The sequence below is a fragment of the Emys orbicularis genome, chromosome 4, assembly GCF_028017835.1.
Source record: "Emys orbicularis isolate rEmyOrb1 chromosome 4, rEmyOrb1.hap1, whole genome shotgun sequence".
NCBI classification, from domain to species: Eukaryota; Metazoa; Chordata; order Testudines; family Emydidae; genus Emys; species Emys orbicularis.
The window spans coordinates 111808771-111827923 of NC_088686.1; the positions used below are offsets into that span (position 1 = coordinate 111808771).

The 19153-nt window shown below is 45.2% G+C and overlaps 1 protein-coding gene across 1 annotated transcript in view; it reads left to right on the forward strand.

The window, feature by feature from the left end:
* The window catches only part of EPS8L2 (EPS8 signaling adaptor L2), a 92179-nt gene that overhangs the window by 69297 nt on the left and 3729 nt on the right, over window positions 1-19153 (forward strand). The window contains exons 8-16 of the mRNA XM_065402435.1: window positions 167-293; window positions 648-736; window positions 7001-7075; window positions 7980-8128; window positions 8429-8555; window positions 10263-10357; window positions 13612-13723; window positions 15116-15235; window positions 18308-18440. Of these exons, the coding sequence (XP_065258507.1) occupies window positions 167-293; window positions 648-736; window positions 7001-7075; window positions 7980-8128; window positions 8429-8555; window positions 10263-10357; window positions 13612-13723; window positions 15116-15235; window positions 18308-18440 (1027 nt within the window). The remainder of the gene's footprint in view (window positions 1-166; window positions 294-647; window positions 737-7000; window positions 7076-7979; window positions 8129-8428; window positions 8556-10262; window positions 10358-13611; window positions 13724-15115; window positions 15236-18307; window positions 18441-19153) is intronic.

The following is a 19153-nucleotide window of genomic DNA, read 5'->3' on the forward strand; positions in this document are numbered from 1 at the left end:
ATGCCTTGATAAATAGCCCCTCCAGGGGCTCAAGGAAGTGATCACTAGACCCTGGGACTGAGGCCCTGGTGGAAGTTATACTTCAGTGCTTGGGCTCCTAAGTCTGATGCAGTAGCCGCTCTTTTGCCTGGGGTTCAGCATTTTTGTCTCTTTGCTCCATTCACAGCAAACCCTGAACTGCACCCTGGATGACATTGAGGTGTTTGTCGCCCGGCTTCAGAAAGCGGCAGAGGCATTCAAACAGCTGAACCAACGGAAGAAAGGGAAGAAGAGCAAGAAGAAAGCGCCAGCAGGTATAGTCAATCAACCAGCATAATAAGCAAGTAGGTGAACAAGAGGGCTCAGTTAATGACTTGGGAGGAAATCAAAGCAGGCACAAATTGGCATCTTCCTGAAGCCTTCAAGTTCAGGTTCAGTGACATAACAATACATTCAGCACCATTCTATAACTCCAGCTTAGTAAGCAAAGATTGCAGCACGGAGAAAAGATGTTCGCCGTGTCTTTATTATGTATGTGCTGCACTGCTAGGGCTCCTGAAATCCAATGAGCCAAATAACCCCTTGTCGTTAAAACCAATTACTTTAATTCATCGGAAATTTGAAAGCATGCTTTGCTCAAATAATCTTTCTTCCCAACTTCTTTTCAGAGGGGGTACTGACTCTTAGAGCAAGGCCTCCAACGGAGGCTGAGTTCATCGACTGCTTCCAGAAAACCAAGCTGGCTCTCAACCTTCTGGTAAGGTGCAAATGTATTTTATTCCCTTTCTATGCTGCACTAAGAGTGCTGTATGCCTATAGAACACAACTACTATGCATGTACATTGCAAAACAACTGTGATCTCTCAAAACCAACAGAAAATAATACTGAAGCACCTGCTTTATTTCGTCCTGGTTATTTTACTACGGGGATGGGGTGGGACATATTCTAGACTCCTACATCGTAGTCACTTGCTGACAAAATGCTGGTTAAAGCTTTTATATAATGTTTCCGGAGGCAGGTTTCTAATGGTAAAAAGGAGGAAGGTCCAGGCACAAAAATATTGTTACCACTTTTGACCTGAGCTTCTAGTCAAAGTTCAACCCTGAAGTTTGTTCTGGTAGGGAGGAGAATTGAAGGATGGAGTCCGGTACCTTTGAGGCAATTGTGTTTATTTACACAGAACGCACAAAGTGTGGTTCCCTGAAAACAGGAGGAACCAAACAACAGGAGACAGTGTCCTTGGCTCACAGCACCAAACTTCTTTCAGCTGGCACCTCCCCAACGGCATGCTCTCTCTCTCGGCTTTTCCCAGGATTGTGTTACCCGCTGCTTGCTAGGCCGCTGTCTGTCTCGCTATTCCATCCACACACCCTTACCCAAGGGAAATGACCTGTGGAGCACACCGCCCAGATGGTCAGAGTTACTGGGTAGGCTCATGTACCCCCTTTAGTCTTAGGCAGGACGGCTCAGCTGTCTCTCAAAGATATAGTAAATGAGGGGTGGAGATTACAACAGTTTAAATGAGGTTTATCCCAGCCCTCAACAATACGTACATAATTGCAGGCCAACATTTGTGTGAGCACAATAATCACAGCTGTGCACGCAAATAGGCCGTTAGATATCTAGATACTCATTTGTGCACAAGTCAGTGTTTTTGCACATACACTTCCACTTGCTGCCTTTAAAAACATCTGATTAGTTATGCAATCTTTCTACTTCTCTGTTTCGATGGGGGTGCAGGAAAGAAAAGAGGTTGTAAATAGGAAAGAAAGAACCATTGTGCTTTAACATGATTCACATTGGACACTTTATATATATCGTTACTTTGTATGAGCTCCTAAAATACTGGCCCATGTGAAGTCCTTAGGTAACTGAGCATACCCATGCTTCTAATTTCCCCCCCAAATACTTTATAGAGCTCTTATTTTCCATTTCTCCTCTGGATGAGTTGCCCTGTAGAGCAGTAGAGCCAGGTACTACCAAGTGTGAAGATGTACCAAATGCTGCTGATTCTGCTTAACTATACATATTAGAAAAGCAGGGTAATGACTCTGTTTGAATGAATTCTGTCATTTCATAGCACTCTAATGCTTGCCCAATGAACCAGATCTAGCAAGATTAGTTTTAAGGAAGTTATTTGCAGAGAAACCACAGACTGTAAACAAGTCTAGGGCAACTGGCAGACCAACTTCAGACTTTTCTACTGCAACTGAATATTAATGCACATTCCCCCACCAGGGAATGAGCTGGCAGTGCCAGCAAACCCCACCACTCCTCCCCCTAGTGACCATCACTTGCGGGGAAGAGACCTGGGGCAAACTCTGATAGGATAACTAACACCAAAGGCCAGATTATGAACCCCACCACAAAGCTCACTTTGTGCATCCAGGGCAGCAAGAAGTGTCCATAAAAACTGCGCTAAAGAGGTGGCCGAGGATTCACCTGGAATACAGGAATCCTTAGCTGGCATGGCTGGATTTACCCCAATCTTTCCTGATTCCCTCAGCCAGCAGAGGCTGGGGAGGAAGTATGACAGAAGAGGCAGGGTCGGGGCAGAATTCTGTTCTAGCTGTTAAATCAGTCCTGAAGCTGCTGTTAACTTGTGCTGGAGGCCTGCCCACACAATCAAGGGAGGTTTAGATCCACCTTTGCTCCACCCCGTCTTTAGGATTAAGCTACAAAGAAGAGGAGGAATTATTTAGTTTGCTCCAGAAAATGAGGGCTCAGGTTAGGAAAAATGGGATGTAATTAAGTGAAGCAAAATGTAGGCTGAATACCAGGGGAAAACACTGAGCTACAAGTTCTGTGAGACTGGGGAATGATCACCTAAGGGAAGTGGTGGAACTACCATCTCTTGAGTCATTTTAAAAAGTCTGGACTGGAGGATATTGTAGGGAACAGTCCTGCACCAGTTCTCTAGGAGTGACCTAGTAAGTCTTTTCCATTGCTAATTTTTCTGACTCTGATAGAAAGAATCACTCTGGCTCTTCAACTTTGCCTCATTGGAGGAAAAGTGACACCAGAAGCATCAAGATGTTCCAGTTAGAATGTAAACAGTTTGGGACCAGGGTCAGCTCTGTTAGGCATTTCTACAGTGCCTAGCACAGGGATGGGCAAACTTTTTGGCCTGAGGGCCGCATCGGGTTTCCAAAATTGTATGGAGGGCCGGTTAGCGGAGGCTGTGCCTCCCCAAACAGCCAGGCGTGGCCCGGCCCCGCCCCCTATCCAACCCCCCTGGGATTCCTGCCCCATCCAACCCCCCATCCCCTGACAGCCCCCGGAACCCCCACCCCTGACTGCCCCCTGCCGCCCCATCCAACCCCCCCCTCATCCCTGACTGCCCCCCTCAGACCCCTGTCCCCATTCAACCCTCTGTTCCCCACCCTCTGACCGCCCCGCCCCCTATCCACACCCCTGCCCCCTGACCCCCCCCCCAAAACTCCCCTGCCCTCTATCCAACCCCCCCTGCTCCCTGCCCCCTTACCGCACTGCCTGGAGCATCAGAGGCTGGCGGCGCTACAGCCGCGCCGCCCAGAGCACCAGGACAGGCAGCTGTGCCGCCCAGCTGGAGCCAGCCACGCCACTGCGCAGTACAGAGCACCGGTTCATGCCGGGCTTTGCAGCTGCGCTGCCCCAGGAGCTCACAGCCCGCTGCCCAGAGCATTGCGCCGGCAGTGGAGCGAGCTGAGGCTGCGAGGGAGGGGGAACTGCAGGGGAGGGGCCTGGGGCTAGCCTCCTGGGGCAGGAGCTCAGGGGCCGGGCAGGAAGGTCCTGCGGGCCGGATGTGGCCTGCGGGCCGTAGTTTGCCCACCTCTGGCCTAGCACAATGGGGCTAGAGTGTATAGGTGTTACTGCAGTACAAATAATTAATAATATAAAACCAACAGCTTTAAGACTAGAGCTGGCTGCGAGAGGATTTTTCCCTAAAAACGTTTGTTTTCATCTACACAAAAGGTTCATGTTAGCAACATTTCAGATTTTAATTTAAAAAAAAATGTGTTTGATAAATATGGGATTTTGGGGCAAAAATTTCTATTTCATGGAAAAGCCTTTTTTGGTTGGAAAAAAACTATTTCAGTGGAAGATTTACAAGCAGCCTCTTTGGAAAGTTAATATGGTGACTTGTTTAGAACTTTGTCCTAGATAAAACTCAGCTGTTGCATGTTACAATTAGGAGTGGGGCACATTATTAATACATTCACACCAGGCCACATGAAAGTTTGAAACATGTATGTAAAGGCGGCACAATGTTGATCTAAATTTCCCTTTAAATAGTGCTTGCCTCAGCATAAATCCATAAAGGCTTGGTCTATACACAGATTTTGTATGGGATAAATATGTTAGGAGTGTGAATTTAAAAAAACCCCAGAATAGTTATGCTGGTACAACTCATAGGATGGATGCAGTTATACCAGCATAAAGGTGCTGTCACAGATGACGGCAGCTCTGCCTGTATTGCCCACTTGCGTTCCAGCCAGGGCACCCAGTCCAGGATCCTAGCTCTTCAGTCGTCACCTCTCTTGGGAGGACACCTGCATCTCTCTCCTCCTGACAGGGGTTATTCCAGTCTACACAGTTCCCTGCCTAGACTGTGAATTCCCCAGCAAGTCAGACTGCTTAAGACAGCTTGCATCCACGCGTTGCGTTTTCCTCAGAGGCAATACACAGAAATTGCCCACAATTATATGTTATGACACAGCTCTTTCTAAGCAAGCCCATTTATTCTTAAGGTGAAAGCATTACAGAGAAAACATATTATAGACAATAAAAAAACCTACACACATGCTAATAAGCTTACCAGAGATCACCCCCAATTCCAGCAAGGGCTCTGGTAGGTGATCAGTCCTTCAAACCGCACACAGGAGTTTTTCTATGGCTACAAGTTCATAACAGCTTTTAGTGCAGAACAAGCACACATACGCATAGGTTTGCCTTTCCTGTATACACTGTGGGTCTTTGATCTTCAGAGGCCATGAATAGCTAATCAGTCAGAAAATGGCGCTCTCCTCAGGGAGTAGCTTCAAAAGGTTGAGTCTGGAGGTGGGAATTTTCATTCACCTCCCTCCAGGTGTTTTCTAGGAAACCCACTTAACTTTGTTTGTCCCAAAAATTCCTTCTTGTCTTCATTGTTTAAAATAGTCCTTTGAAGCTCATAACACTTCCCAGAGTTTACACTGGTCATGTCTGCCTCCTAGAGAAGTTGTATACAATTCCACATCCACATATAAATTTTGCATTTACAATACAATGGAGTCCAAATCTACTGAAACTTAATTCAGTAAGATCTCCCAAAGATACTGAAGGAAATTGCCATATCTGTCACAGGTGCCTTAAACCGGTAGAGTTTATTCCTCTTCCCATATGGGAATTGTTATACTGATATAAAAGCACCTTTATACCGGTATAACTTCATCCATGCTAGGGGGTTTGTACCACTTTAACTATACTGGCATGGTTAGCTCCATACAACTTGTGGGTTTAGATGAGCCCTTAGTCATAGATACAAACTGCTGCCCTGAGGGAACGTAAAGGGGAAGTAGCAATGAAAATATTAATAAATTAAACTAGCCCCAATAGAAACACAGCATTTGCAGAATCCCAGGTTGTGTAACTGCACACGCCTTAGGAGATGTCACTTCACTTAGTAGGCTTATATACATCAATTCTTTTTTACATTTTCTTCTCCACATTAATATTTAAAAACACACACCGCTATCCTAATGTTACTTAGAACCTACGTAGCACTTCCCCAACATGAATCCGTCCTCACATCACGCTTGGGAATTGGGCAGCTCCATTTTGCATATGGAAACACTGAAGCAGAGAGGTTAAGTGATTTACCCAAGACCGCAGAGTGGGATTCGATGCTAGAGCTGGGACTAAATGCAGCTGTTCCTGGCTCCTAGGGCTGTGCTCAGATGACCTCACCTCTCTCTCACAACAGGATGCATGCAGCGGAAATAATTAAGGCTCAAAAATAAGGATTTTAGCGCACACAGCGAAGCAGTACCTTGCAGTTCCAGTGAGAGATCTAATTTTCCATTGTAGCAATGCCAACAATTTGTGACAGAGAGAGAAAATAAAGGAGGCATAAACTGAAGTGGTGTCACTACATCTCCCATTGATTGCTGCAAAAATACACTTGATTATCATAATTTAATCCCAGGCATTTCTTCTTCCTTTGCAACACAGCCCATTTAAAAAGGCAGAGCATTTAGGCCTTGTCTATGCTTGGGATTCTGCAATCAGTGGCCAACAACTTTTCTAGATACATTGGTGCAATCCCCCAAATATACACAAGGCCTTCGGCCATGTCTACACTACAGCAGTGCAGTTGTCCCATAGATGCTTCCCACATCGACGGAAGGGGTTTTTCCATCGCTGTAGTAAATCCACCTCTCCAAGAAGTGGTAGCTAGGTCAATAGAAGATTTTTTTTCCATCAGCCTAGTTGCATGTCTCCAGTGGGATTTAGATTGACTTAATGATGTCACACACAGCCTTGAACAATGCAGCTAAGTCGACCTAAGTTTTAGGTGTAACCCAGGCCTCAGTGAAGAATTTTCCCTGTTGGTAATTTGCTGAATACATTTGCAGGGCACCTAGCTCACAATGGGGTCAGATGCCTAAATACCTCTGAAGTTCTAGACCCTTCTCTCTACCCAGGAATTTATGGTTCAGGTTTTCAAAAATGATCAATGCTTTTGGGTTCCCAACTCAAAACACCTTGAAAGGTTGTGATTTTCAGAGGGCAGATGTTTGGCACTTTCTGAAAAATCAGGCCTCTTTATGGGGTCTCAAAATGGACACCAAAGAAAAAAAAAGAAAAAAAGATTGAGTCACCCAAAATCATTATGTCACTTGGGCTAGGTGTCATGATTGGAAGCTAACCATTTATTTTTTTAGTTCTCAGTCTTTTACAGTAAGGGAAAGTACCAGAAAACAGTAATCTCTCTGTATCACAGAAGATAGGAACCAAAAGCCAGGTTTGGATTAATCTGGGATTCTTCTCTCTTTTCAGGCCAAATTGAGAAAGCATATCCAGAACCCAAGTGCTTCAGAACTAGTGCATTTCCTGTTTGGGCCACTGGAACTGGTAACCCTTTAAATACAATTCTTATTCTTACTAATGTGCCTGTGTAAAAAGTAGCACCAGTAGAGAATAAGAGGCAGACAGAAAGATACTGGACATGATCCGGCTAAGGGAAGGTGCGCCAGTATTAGGTGTACACGTGCAAGGTAAGAAGTTACGAGCAGCACAGGGAGCATAGAACCTGATCCTGCATTAGTGATCACCATTGTAGCAATGCCAATCATGGGCATGTAGCTCCCCAAATTATCCCAGAATACTAGCAGGTGCAAATGTAACCACTGTTTGGGGCATGTTGTGTGTTCCCCAGAGTCTAGTACAGCTCCTGCTCACAAGATTTAGTCCTTTAGTTCAAACTATAGAGTCTTGTGTTCTTAGCATTGGCAGTCCCTGATCATGACCAAGATGGCAGCCATTGCAGAAAGTCAGAGGGGCAGTACATAGCCAAGCACCTCACTTGCTAGATTAGGACAGCACTGAAACCCCATTTCCTCAAAGACACCAATCACCTATTTTTACCCAGGGCACTTGCAGGGAGCATATGGGGATTCAGACTATCGTGCAAAACTGCACAACGAATTCACAGCCAAACCTTGAAACAGTGCAACATTCATCTGGGTTCAGGTTTAATTACAAACTTGAATGTGGCTCAAACTATTCACTAGGGTTGCGAGCCTTTTCAGACTTAGGGCCTACAGTCGTGAGAACAAAATATGGTTCCAATATGGAGTGGCCCTGGGCCCCAATTTCAAGCAAATATCACTCAATATTTGCCCTGAAATACTATGAGAGATTCCCAGTTTCAACGAGAAACCCAGAGCAATTGATTTTCAGTTTGAGATTGTGGGATTTGTTCATGAAGTGAAAGTTTGTAACTGGCATTGTGTGTATGTGTGTGTGTGTGACCTAGATCATCCATAGCTGTGGAGGCCCTGAACTCGCAAGGTCTGTCGTCAGCCCGCTTCTCTCTAAAGACACCACAGATTTCCTGAGAGGACACCTGACACCGAAAGAAATGACACTCTGGGAGTCCATTGGAGAGACATGGACCAGATCCAGGTGAGAGTTAGGCGGGGCAAAGGGACAATCAGCAGATTTCCAAGTTCTAAGAACAATTCAGAGCAGCATTTCACTTCTGTAGCCCATTCAGGGGGGCTGAGCGTGAGGGCAGGATTTTGTCCAATAGGCTGAAAAACTAGGGCCCTAATTCACTGTTGTCCTGCACCTGTGTGGCTATTTACACCCTCTGCACTGATGTAAGTAATGTCAGCGGGTACCGGGCAATGGGGACTTGGGTCCTAGAAATGGATCATTTGAGGATCTCACTCTGCATATAATTTTTCCCTCCCATCTTCTAAGAGCGGAATGGCCTAGAGAGTCTGTTGTCCCAACCTACATCCCAAAGTTCCGCAATGGATGGGAGCCACCCCTGGAAATCTTCCGCGGAGCCCCATGGGAAATAGACATTGGACATTTACAAGAAGAGGTAGGTCTCATGCCTCAAGTCATCTTCCTTTTCTACCAACTTACTCGGCCAGCGGGCCAGATCCTCTGCTATCCCAGTTTACACCAGCTACAGATCTGGTCCTGTATTTTGAAGCTGACCTCAGGGACAAATGCCAGGTTCACAGCAAGAGCCTTGCTGTTTTTCAGCTGGGTTGATGCAGACGTGAGATCTACTGACTTTCTTGAGATGAGGCAATGGGCTTTAGTCTCCACTCCATTACTGCAGTGAAATGCCATTGAATTCAGTGGAGTTCACCAGTTTTATGCTGGTGTGAGCAGGGAATCAGGTGCAAAGAGTCAGTGGGTTGGTTGGATTAGAACCCAGGTTCCTAGCTCTCTGTTGCCAGTAGTAAATCTCATAGGGCAGGTCTGCACTGCAAAAAAAACCCAACACCCAAAAACCTGCACAGTGAATCTCAGAGCCCGGCTCTATAGATTCAGGCTCACACTCTGGTGCTAAAAATAGCAGTGTCGATGTTCCGACTCGGGCTCTGAGAACCATCCCCATTGCTGGGTTTCAGAACTCAAGCAGGAACATCTAGTGCTATTTTTATAGCTGTAGTGCAAGCCTGAGTCTGTAGACCTGGGCTCTGAGACTCATTGCAGTGGGTGTTTTTTCAGTGTAGACTTACCCATAGGATATACACTGTACAGAGCAGAGGCCTGTCACTGCGCAGCTTGCTGGCTTGCCCTATTGCTGTAACCCTCTTAACAAGTTATTCTTGGTTCTTCCTGAAAATAACAGGCTCTGGCTAGAGAATGTTGGATTTATTCTTTACCGGACCCTGGAGCTGTCATGATCAGCAGCAATATTTTAATTCAGAAATCCAGTTACCATCTACAGTATCCTGGCCTCTTCAGCAGTAGCCCACGAATCACACCATACTTCAGGGGTGGTGGTGCCGCCATCAGGTGCTTCCCAAATATACAAAATATTGGTTGACCTAACTGTGCTACAGTGGAGTTTGTGATGGAATCTGAAATACAGTAAATGGGTCGATCCAGAGCTGAATTCGTTCTTATTGATCTGAATAAACTATAGAAACTCGGAAGTAAATTCATGGAATTTAAGGCCAGAAGGGAACACCGTGATCAGCCAGCCTGACCTGTATGACACAGACCTTAGCATTTCACCCAGCAGAGGGAATTATTCTTCCCTACAATGTAAGAAAGCCACAAAGAAGCAAAATAACTTGTGCTTCCTCTAGAGCAGGGGTCGACAACCGTTGGCACGCGGCTCTCCAGGGTAAGCACCCTGGCGGGCCGGGTCAGTTTGTTTACCTGCCATGTCCACAGGGTCGGCAGATCGCGGATCCCACTGGCCGCGGTTCGCCGCTCCAGGCCAATGGAGGTGGCGGGAAGCGGCGCAGGCCAAGGGATGTGCTGGCCGCCGCTTCCCGCCGCGCCCATTGGCCTGGGATGGCGAACCGCGGCCAGTGGGAGCCACAATCGGCCGAACCTGCAGACATGGCAGGTAAACAAACCAGCCCGGCCTGCCAGGGTGTTTACCCTGGCAAGCCACGTGCCAAAGGTTGCCGACCCCTGCTCTAGAGCATCTCTTTTTGAAAGACAGCCAATCTCGATTTAAAAACTCCAGGCGATGATAAGTTTACAACTACCACCTTCCTGTATCTGATGCAGATTTACTCTCTTTTAGTAACACTATGACTCCATTTTACCTTTCCAGCTGTCATCAGCCAATGGATATCCCTATCGTAACTCATCGATAAAACGTGGACAGACACCTGATCAAACACAAGCAGTTACTCAACATGTAAATAGGTAATGTACTAGTCCCGGTGTTTAGCACAATGGAGCCTTGATCCTTGATTGGTGGCCCCAGGCATTATCACAATACAAAAATAAATACACCGCTACCTTGATATAACGCGACCCGATATAACACGAATTCAGATACAACGTGGTAAAGCAGTGCTCCAGGGGGGCGGGGCTGCGCACTCCGGTGGATCAAAGCAAGTTCAATATAACGCGGTTTCACCTATAACGCGGTAAGATTTTTTGGCTCCTGAGGACAGCGTTATATCGAGGTAGAGGTGTACTAAAATATTCCCCCCCCCCACCCCGGTACCTCTTTGCTATCATTAATTCATGCTAGTTGTCTACATCCAGAGATGTCAAATAATTATTCATGCATGTACTGCCTGCCTGAAAAGCATTTTAATCAGCACATATGCAAGGAAATGGGTTACACCCAAGTGTATTTCCTCTCCCCCCCCCCATCAATAAATTGAAACTTTCCCCAAAATATTCTAAATGAAGTAGTTTTGTTTAAAAAAATAAATAAAAAAAATTCAGCCAGCTCTATATAACAGCTAGGCATTTATCATTATTACCACAACATCTTATTCTAGTATCTGTTGTGATTTAAAAAACTGTTTGTCATGGACATGAGGATGGCCAACCCTTTGCTTCCTCACCCAGAACTCCAGAGCTGAAACCCCCAGATCCAAACTCTGGAAAAGCTCAGATCTGAATCAGGTCTAAACTTCAGGATTCAGATTTTTTTCTAATGAGCCAAACCAGAAGCCAGATGTGATATCCCCCTCTCCCTCCTCCCGTGCCCCCTCTCAACTCACACGCAGGAGTTTGGGAAAATTCAAATGCCATCAACTATGTTAGGTAGTTCCAGTTAACTGGAAATCAATTAACACATTATAAACTCTGGTGTAGACTGAGGCCAGGACTACACTGCAGACCTATATCGATATAACCACCTCGCTCAGGGGTTTGAAAAATCCACATTCCTGAGCGATGCAGTTATACCGAACTAGCTCCCCATGTACACAGCCCTATGTTGATGGAAGAGCTTCTCCCATCGACATTGCTACCATCTCTCAAGGAGGTGGATTAACTGTCTCCCAAGGAGCTGCACTGCTGTAGCACTGTATGTGACGACAGGCCCATATTCAAGAAAAGCATGTGGCCCACTGCATTCCACCTTTTATAGCCAGAATGGGGAGTTCTTTGGTAGGAATTACAAATCAGTTAAGTACATTAATAATTATTTTTATTTTGCAGTGTTTTATTGATAGAACATCAATTTGCAGCAGCCACAGTTATAAAAGAACTCTCTCTTTAAAAGTTTTGGTGCATGAAGAATTTATTCTTACAGACGTTTAGTTCTTTTATCAGTAAATTCCCACAAGCAGGCTTCGCTGTCCTTATGTTTCTCTCGTTTTACCAGCTTATCCACCTTTCAGATAGGATTATATTTAGCAGCATCTATGACACAGCTGTAGTCATATAGGCCTTGATTCCAGCTAAGCACATGCTTAAGTACTTTCCTGAATCAGGGCCAGGTCTACGCTAAAAAAGGTTTGCTGGTAGAACCTTCCTAGTGTAAACACAGCTTGTTCTGGCAAAAAAAGTTTTATACAAATACCCTGAGCAAAATAAGCTATACAAGCAAAAGCACTAGTATGTGTGTGTGTGTGCGCGCGCCACCCCCCCCCACCCCCCCACCCCTCCGCTGGCTTAGCTGGCACTGCTATACCAGCAAAAGTTCTACTGTAAACCTGGTCTTAGTAATGGTGGGCAAAAAACCTGCTGCAGGTTCCTCTGCAGTTAAACTCCTCAAGTGCCAGCCCTTCCCCTGGTGACTCACTTTGCTGCTGGCATGCTACAAAAATACAACTCAAACATTTCTCCCTCTCCCTGCCTTCAGGGCAACTGCTGGGAAAAGTTACCACTCCCTTTCCTGTCTAGTAGATTCAGGCTGCCAATGAATTGATTCCAAACCCCAGCCAACACCACAGACTTGCTATTGACATACTGTACAAGGCTATAATTATTATGATAATTTATTGCCTGGAACACAAGTTCTCCCAAGCAAGGAAGACTAGAGGCAACGTCTTATGACAGACCTCTCAGCTGTCTCTCTGTAGGCCACTGCTCACATAAGCATATATGAATATATGTTCCATTTTAAGAGCCATCATCTTTTGTACTTGGCATAGACCTTCCAGTTACCAGTTTTTGAGTGGGGAGGGGGTGGTTTGGGACATACTAGAATAATAATAATAAAAAAAAATCATGACACTGAGGATGTGTTTCCATAACAACATGCTAGTTATAAGCCAATCAAAAGTTAGGATTGTGGGGGAAACAAACCTTTTGGGGAAGAACTATTACAAGACGCTGCAAAACCACACAATGGGCTGGGTGTCAATATCTAGACAAACAGAGAGAGAGAGAGTGAGTGTGAGTGTGGGCCAGATTCTCAGCTGGCATTCATCAATGGAGCTACACCTGCTTCAGTGTATATCAGCATAGCTCCACTAGAGGAGAATTTGGCCTGCTTATTTTACACTCACTATAAAGACTGAAAACTCCCAGCCATCTGCATTGCATAGCCACACAGACCTGAAGATCCATAGAGAAAACGTCTTCCTGGTTCTAGTTTACACCATTATAACATGGTAGCTTCCCCCTCCCCAAGATAAGGAGCCTGCTTCTATCTTGAGAAGTCATTTACCCCCTGCAGGGTGGTAGTGTTTTACACCCATTTTGCACATGTGTAAATGGCTACCCAGGGTGCCAAGGCACTATAGAATCAGGCCCATGAAGTCTACTCAGATTTATGGCATGAACAGCTGACATGCTCTGGTTGGCTGGCTACTATAACTGTGTTTCAGTACAGTAAATTCAAGGATTTTCTGTGTCTCCACAACATTTCCTTAGTCCTCACTTCAGCATAGAAACTACTAAATGGAGAACAAAACTGTCTTTTTGTATGGGTCTGCTTACATCAACCTCACAGCTATGCACTGGTCATTGGTTGAAGAGCCTGCACTTTGCATTTGTGCAGGACTTTTTACTGTAATGTGATGAAAATCTGTTCACTTCCTGGTCACAAGTAAATGCGACGTGTCCAGGGCCATTGCCCCATTAACAATCTACAGTCTCTTTAGCTGCATGCTAACATAGTTACTACAAATACCAGTTCCTCCAGCACTGGCATTATTGACATGGCTGTCAGAGGAGCCCTGATTATAACCTCATTTTGTCTCTTGAAGGAATTTCGAGGCACAAGGGATGGCCCAGCCGAAGAAATATGCCAAAATCCGCTATGATTTCACTGCTCGAAATGCCAATGAACTCTCAGTGCTGAAGGATGAAGTCCTGGAGGTAAATTAATAAACTCAGGAGCAAATCTTTATAGTCCCTGCTTTCTAGAGAGGGAAAGAAGATGCACCAAGAGACTGAAAAATCCCAAATAGTTTTCCTCTGGAAGTTCTGAATGGCAACATGACATTTCATTCGGATAGTAAGCTTTAAATCGGAATAAGAAAAGGATGGCTGGTACTTTTCTAGTGCCTTAGCACATGGGTTTAGCTGAGATTTGAGATCAAACTCTGGTTTAAAAAACAGCAGCAAAGAAAAGAAACCCATATCATTATAATACAATGTCTGACAACATACTGAGCCCAATTTCCAAGCACAGGGCTCAACCTTGCAGCACTGAGCACTCTGGCCTGAATGCAGCAAAGCACTTAAACCTTTGCTTAATATGCTCACCTTTAAGCATGTGAGTAGCCCCACTAAAATTCATTGTTTGCTGCAAGAAGGGTCTTTCTGCCTTAAATTTCAGTATGATGGTGAACTGGGGGACTATTTTCCACTAAAACGTAATACAGAATTTTTAACCACCATCAATCTTCCTCATTGCGACACACTTCGCTGTCACAAAATACATGATATGACTTTAGTCTACATGTTAAGGCTACATTGGATTAAGAGACAGACTTCTGTTAAATATGTATCTAGAATAATTGTACGGTTGCATCACATTGGGTTAGCAAATTTGTAGAGTACAAAAACTGACATTTTAAAACCTGGTTTCTCAAATATAATTATATTAAAATCTTAATGCAAATAAACACTGAAACACAGGCATATGGTTCAGAAATCTTTGGGTTAAGGACAGTTTTCACACACGATTTTTTAATCAGAGTTCAAAATAGAACAAGCCTGTAAGAAGAAACAGGTGATGACGCGAAGAGGAAGATATTCTAATAACAATACACCATCTTTTCCATGTCCTGTTTACATAATGGATGGGCTGTGATCAGGTTATATGAAAATCCTGCAGGCATTTTTTCCACCTCTGGCAGGATTCACTGTTGAAGAGCATTTTTTTTTAATGCAAAAGCAAGGCAAGCATTTCTGGACACCATGATCTCTCTCATCAACTAAAGCTTTAAAAAACAACATGCAAATTAAGCAGGAGCTAGGGGTTCCTAAGGACACTAGATACATTTTTCCTCAGCGTTGTTGCCCAATAGACCACTATTACAATTGTTTTATCAATCCTTTTCAGAGAGTGTTTATTAATACAACGTTGGAATTTAATGTTACATGAATCTGTTGCCGTTTCCTTGCCTGTATTACAAAGCTCCCATATAATTATGTGTGCTTTTTCCACTGCAAGCCCATGTGAAGATGTGAAATTTTTGTTACCTTGCACGTGTCATGAATACCTGATGGTCTCAATGGCTGAATTATTTTTTCTCCTCACAGGTGTTGGAAGATAATAAGCAGTGGTGGAAACTGCTAAACCGGAGCGGGCAGGCTGGTTATGTCCCCTATAACATCCTGGATGTGGTGAAACTGGAAGATTATGAACAGCTCTATAGTCAGGTGATGTTTCATTGGTGATCAACTGCAGTGCATAATCAGCCTCTGCTTATGGCTAGCTTCAGTGGGCATAAAAAAAAAGGGGGGGGTGGGTGGGGAAGATACCTGTAGACCTCTTAATACACCCTCTTCCTGACTGTATAGGTTTTTATGAGTTGTGCTGTCTTCACAACTAAATGTTATTAGGAAGTTAATGCTCTATTTAGACATCTCACAGCTGGTGTAGAGGGTGGAGTGATAAAGTAAAGCTCCACAATGAAGACCCAATTAAGCTTTCAGCAGAAAGCCAGAAACCTCTGTGAAAACAGCTTCTGGGCCCTTGGAGGAGATACAGCTCCACACTCAGTTGCTAGAGGATTAGGTTATAGCTTGAGACAGGATTTTTCTCTTTATGTACAATCCTGTAGTTTCTTCGTTTTCATAGATGTGCCCTACACCAGAGGTTCTCAACCTTTTTCTTTCTAAGTTCCCCTCCCCCCATATACTATAAAAACTCCATGGCCCACCTGTGCCACAATAACTGGTTTTCTGCATATAAAAGCCAGGGCCAATGTTCAGGGGTAGCAATCAGGGCAATGTCCTGGGGCCCCATGCCACAGGGGCCCCCGCGAAGCTACATTGCTCAGGCTTCAGCTTCAGCCCTGGATGGCAGGGCTCAGGGACCTGGGCTTCAGACCCATGCGGTGGGGCTTCGACTTTCTGCCCTGGGCCCCAGCGAGTCTAATGTTAGCCCTGCTTGGAGGCCCTCCTGAAACCTGCTCGGGGGCCCCGGACCCCTAGTTGAGAACCACTGCCCCACACCACCAAGAAAAACCTCAGAGAAGCCATACTCGCTTAGGAAAAGGCCTGAGTCATCATTGCTCTGCACTATGTTGTCACTGACTCCATTGCAATGTGGGAGTAAAACGCTACCAGCTGTGACTCAATGGCATTTCACAACCACCGTGCACTGGTTGAAATCCCTGTGCAAGCTGCAGGGCGATAGCGAATCAGGCCTTTGGTTTTGTTCCTGAGTCAGCTAGCCCCCTCCACCAGCTTGCAGACATTTTGCACACCTCTAGGCTTCCATTCCAGGATCTCAAAGTAATTTAGAGATGTTAATGAACTAGCCCTTGTAATGTTGCTGGGAGGGTGGGTCATTATCATGACCATCACAGGCATAATGACATGAGGAAACAGGCACAAAGCCCCACAGTCTCAAAGGAATTTAGGCACACAACTCTCATTGAAATCAGTGGGAATTAGGTGCCTAAATAAGATTAAGGATCTGGGCCAAGGTGGTTAAGGATCTGATTTCATGGGGACTAAGCCCCTGAAGCTCCCATTGATTTGACCTGGAGCGGTGGGTGCTCAGAACTTCTAAGAATCAGGTCTTAAGGCCCCGATCCTGCAAACACTTATGCAGGTGCTTAACTTTACTACTGTGAGTAGTCCGACTGAAAGGAAGAGGTCACTCACCAAGTCAGTGACAGAGCTGCTAATAGCATCTAGCTCTCCAACTTCCTAGTCCTGTGGCTTAACCACTAGATTACGTCACCCCCTGTCAAGATACCCTCATGGTCATCTGTTCTCTTTTCTGTTATTACTAATTATTAATTAACTTTTATATTGTGGTAACCATGAGAGCCAGGGGCAGCTCTGTTTTTTGCCGCCCCAAGCACAGTAGTCAGGCGGCCTTCGGCAGCATGCCTGAGGGCGGTCCGCGGTCACGCGGATTCAGCGGCGTTTCTGCGGGTGATCTGCTGGTCCCGTGGCTTCAGCGTACCCGCCGCCGAATTGCCGCCAAAACCGCGGGACCGATGGACCTCCCGCAGGCACGGCACCGAAGGCCGCCTGACTGCCGCCCTCACAGCGACCGGCAGGCCGCCCCTTGCGGCTTGCTGCCCTAGGCATGCGCTTGCTGCGCTGGTGCCTGGAGCCACCCCTGACAAGAGCAACCATGTCAGGGCTCCGTTGTGCTAAGCACGGTATAAATATATAGTAAAATGACAGTCCCTGTCCCAAAGAGTTTACAAGATTGAACAGGTGGGTGACACAAGCGAGTCAGGGTTGGTGGAAATAGGATAATAAAGATAATAGGAGGCATGCAATTCTTAGCCAGTCAGTAGTCACAAATTGCCACCTGCCTACCTCATCTAATCCCATCTCTTTCAAGTGGGTGGCAGTAGAATTTCACATGCTTTTGAGTTTTAAGCATACTGATTTTTTTTCTGTGATTACATGGCCAAGCCATTGAGAACTTCATGTACTGATGAAAGGCTCTTGCCAAGCTAGTGTAAATGATGAATTATTTATCTAAAATGGGAGTGGAAGGTCACCTACAGGCAGGTAGGGAGACAATAAATTCAGTATTGTCAGTCCCAGGTATTCAAAAACCCTGGAGTGCAAGATGAGATAGACTGGAGTGGAGTGAGATTGATTTAAAAATCATGAGCTATTAAAGATATCATACAATTTCTTTGCCGTATGGATTCTGAGCCTTAGGGGCCACTCATGTCACATTTTCTGGCTTTTCAACACAGTCATAAGTGCAGGAGACTAACCTTTCATTTAAAAAAAAGTGAGATTCTCACAAAATCACTTGACAGCTAGAGTGGAGACTTTCAGAAAATCATTCATTATTGCAAGGTGCATGATAAAATCCTGAGAGTTAGCAGCACTGTAAATTAGTATCTTTTAAAAAGCTCTGTGGCAAGTTATTAAGCAATGAACTTTGGGCTTTGCAGGGCCAACAGTACATGATCACATTTAGCTTGGCATGATTTCGCAACACAATGGTGAGGCCTTCATGCAACCTGAGATAGCAGGTGACAATAGCATGTGAATATTCATGCCTCGGCTTATGGAGATCCTTGATTCAATTTCACTGGATGGTGTAAAACAGAATTAAATGGAAGCTGGTCAAGTACAGTTTCTCATAATTACATGTTAACTTCAATAAAGCTAGACCAGTTTACAGAACAGCTGAGGACCTGCGCCACTGTGCTCTAATCTACTATGGTTGTGGGGGGACAAATATTTAATAATGCTGAAAAAATATTTTACTTAATAAAAACCATTTTTTATTCTAACCAGAAGTACAAAGGAGACTTGAGTCCGAGAGGAATTGGTCCTGCCAGCCCTACTCACAGGATTCCTGGTAGCTACGCTGGTGATAAATGGGGAAGTGAAATGTTAGCCGGGAACTCTCCTCACAATGCCAAAGAACGTAGGTGCATAGTATCAGGGTTCTTACCGTTCACCACAACTCAGGCATGTGATATTGTTTCACAATACACAGTCCACAGAACTTGGCACTGCGGTTCTGGAACTTAGATTTAAACTGAGAAGCTTCCACCAGTGTGTTCTTTCCTTTGTTTGTGTTGGGTGCTAGTGGATTTCTTCTTAAAATCATAGAATATCCAGGGTTGGAAGGGACCTCAGGAGGTCATCTAATCCAACCCCCAAATCCCCAACTAAATCATCCCAGCCAGGGCTTTGTCAAGCCAGACCTTAAAAACCTCTAAGGAAGGAGATTCCACCACCTCCCTAGGTAACCCATTCCAGTGCTTCACCACCCTCCTTCTTTATTTCCTTTTCTAAAACTGTTCATCTGTCTTAGTTTCCCTAGTCACTGTGTATATGGGCCTAAATCTATGCACCTAAATCCATATTTAAGTACCTAAAATGACATAGGCAGCAGAAAAGGGGAAAGATCTTCACCCCTACTCAGGCCTCTTTATGCCATATAAAAGGGCCAGTGCAGCACACAGGGGCTGTAAGAACTCTGGTTCTGGCCAGGGGAGGATTCCCCCAGTGCAATCACTATGGAAGACAGCCAGGAAGCTGCTTTCCAAGACTCCCTGTACAAATCCTGGTCTAGGGGGCCTGCCAGGGCTGTGGCCATAAGCAGGGCCGGTGCAACCACTAGGCGAACTAGGC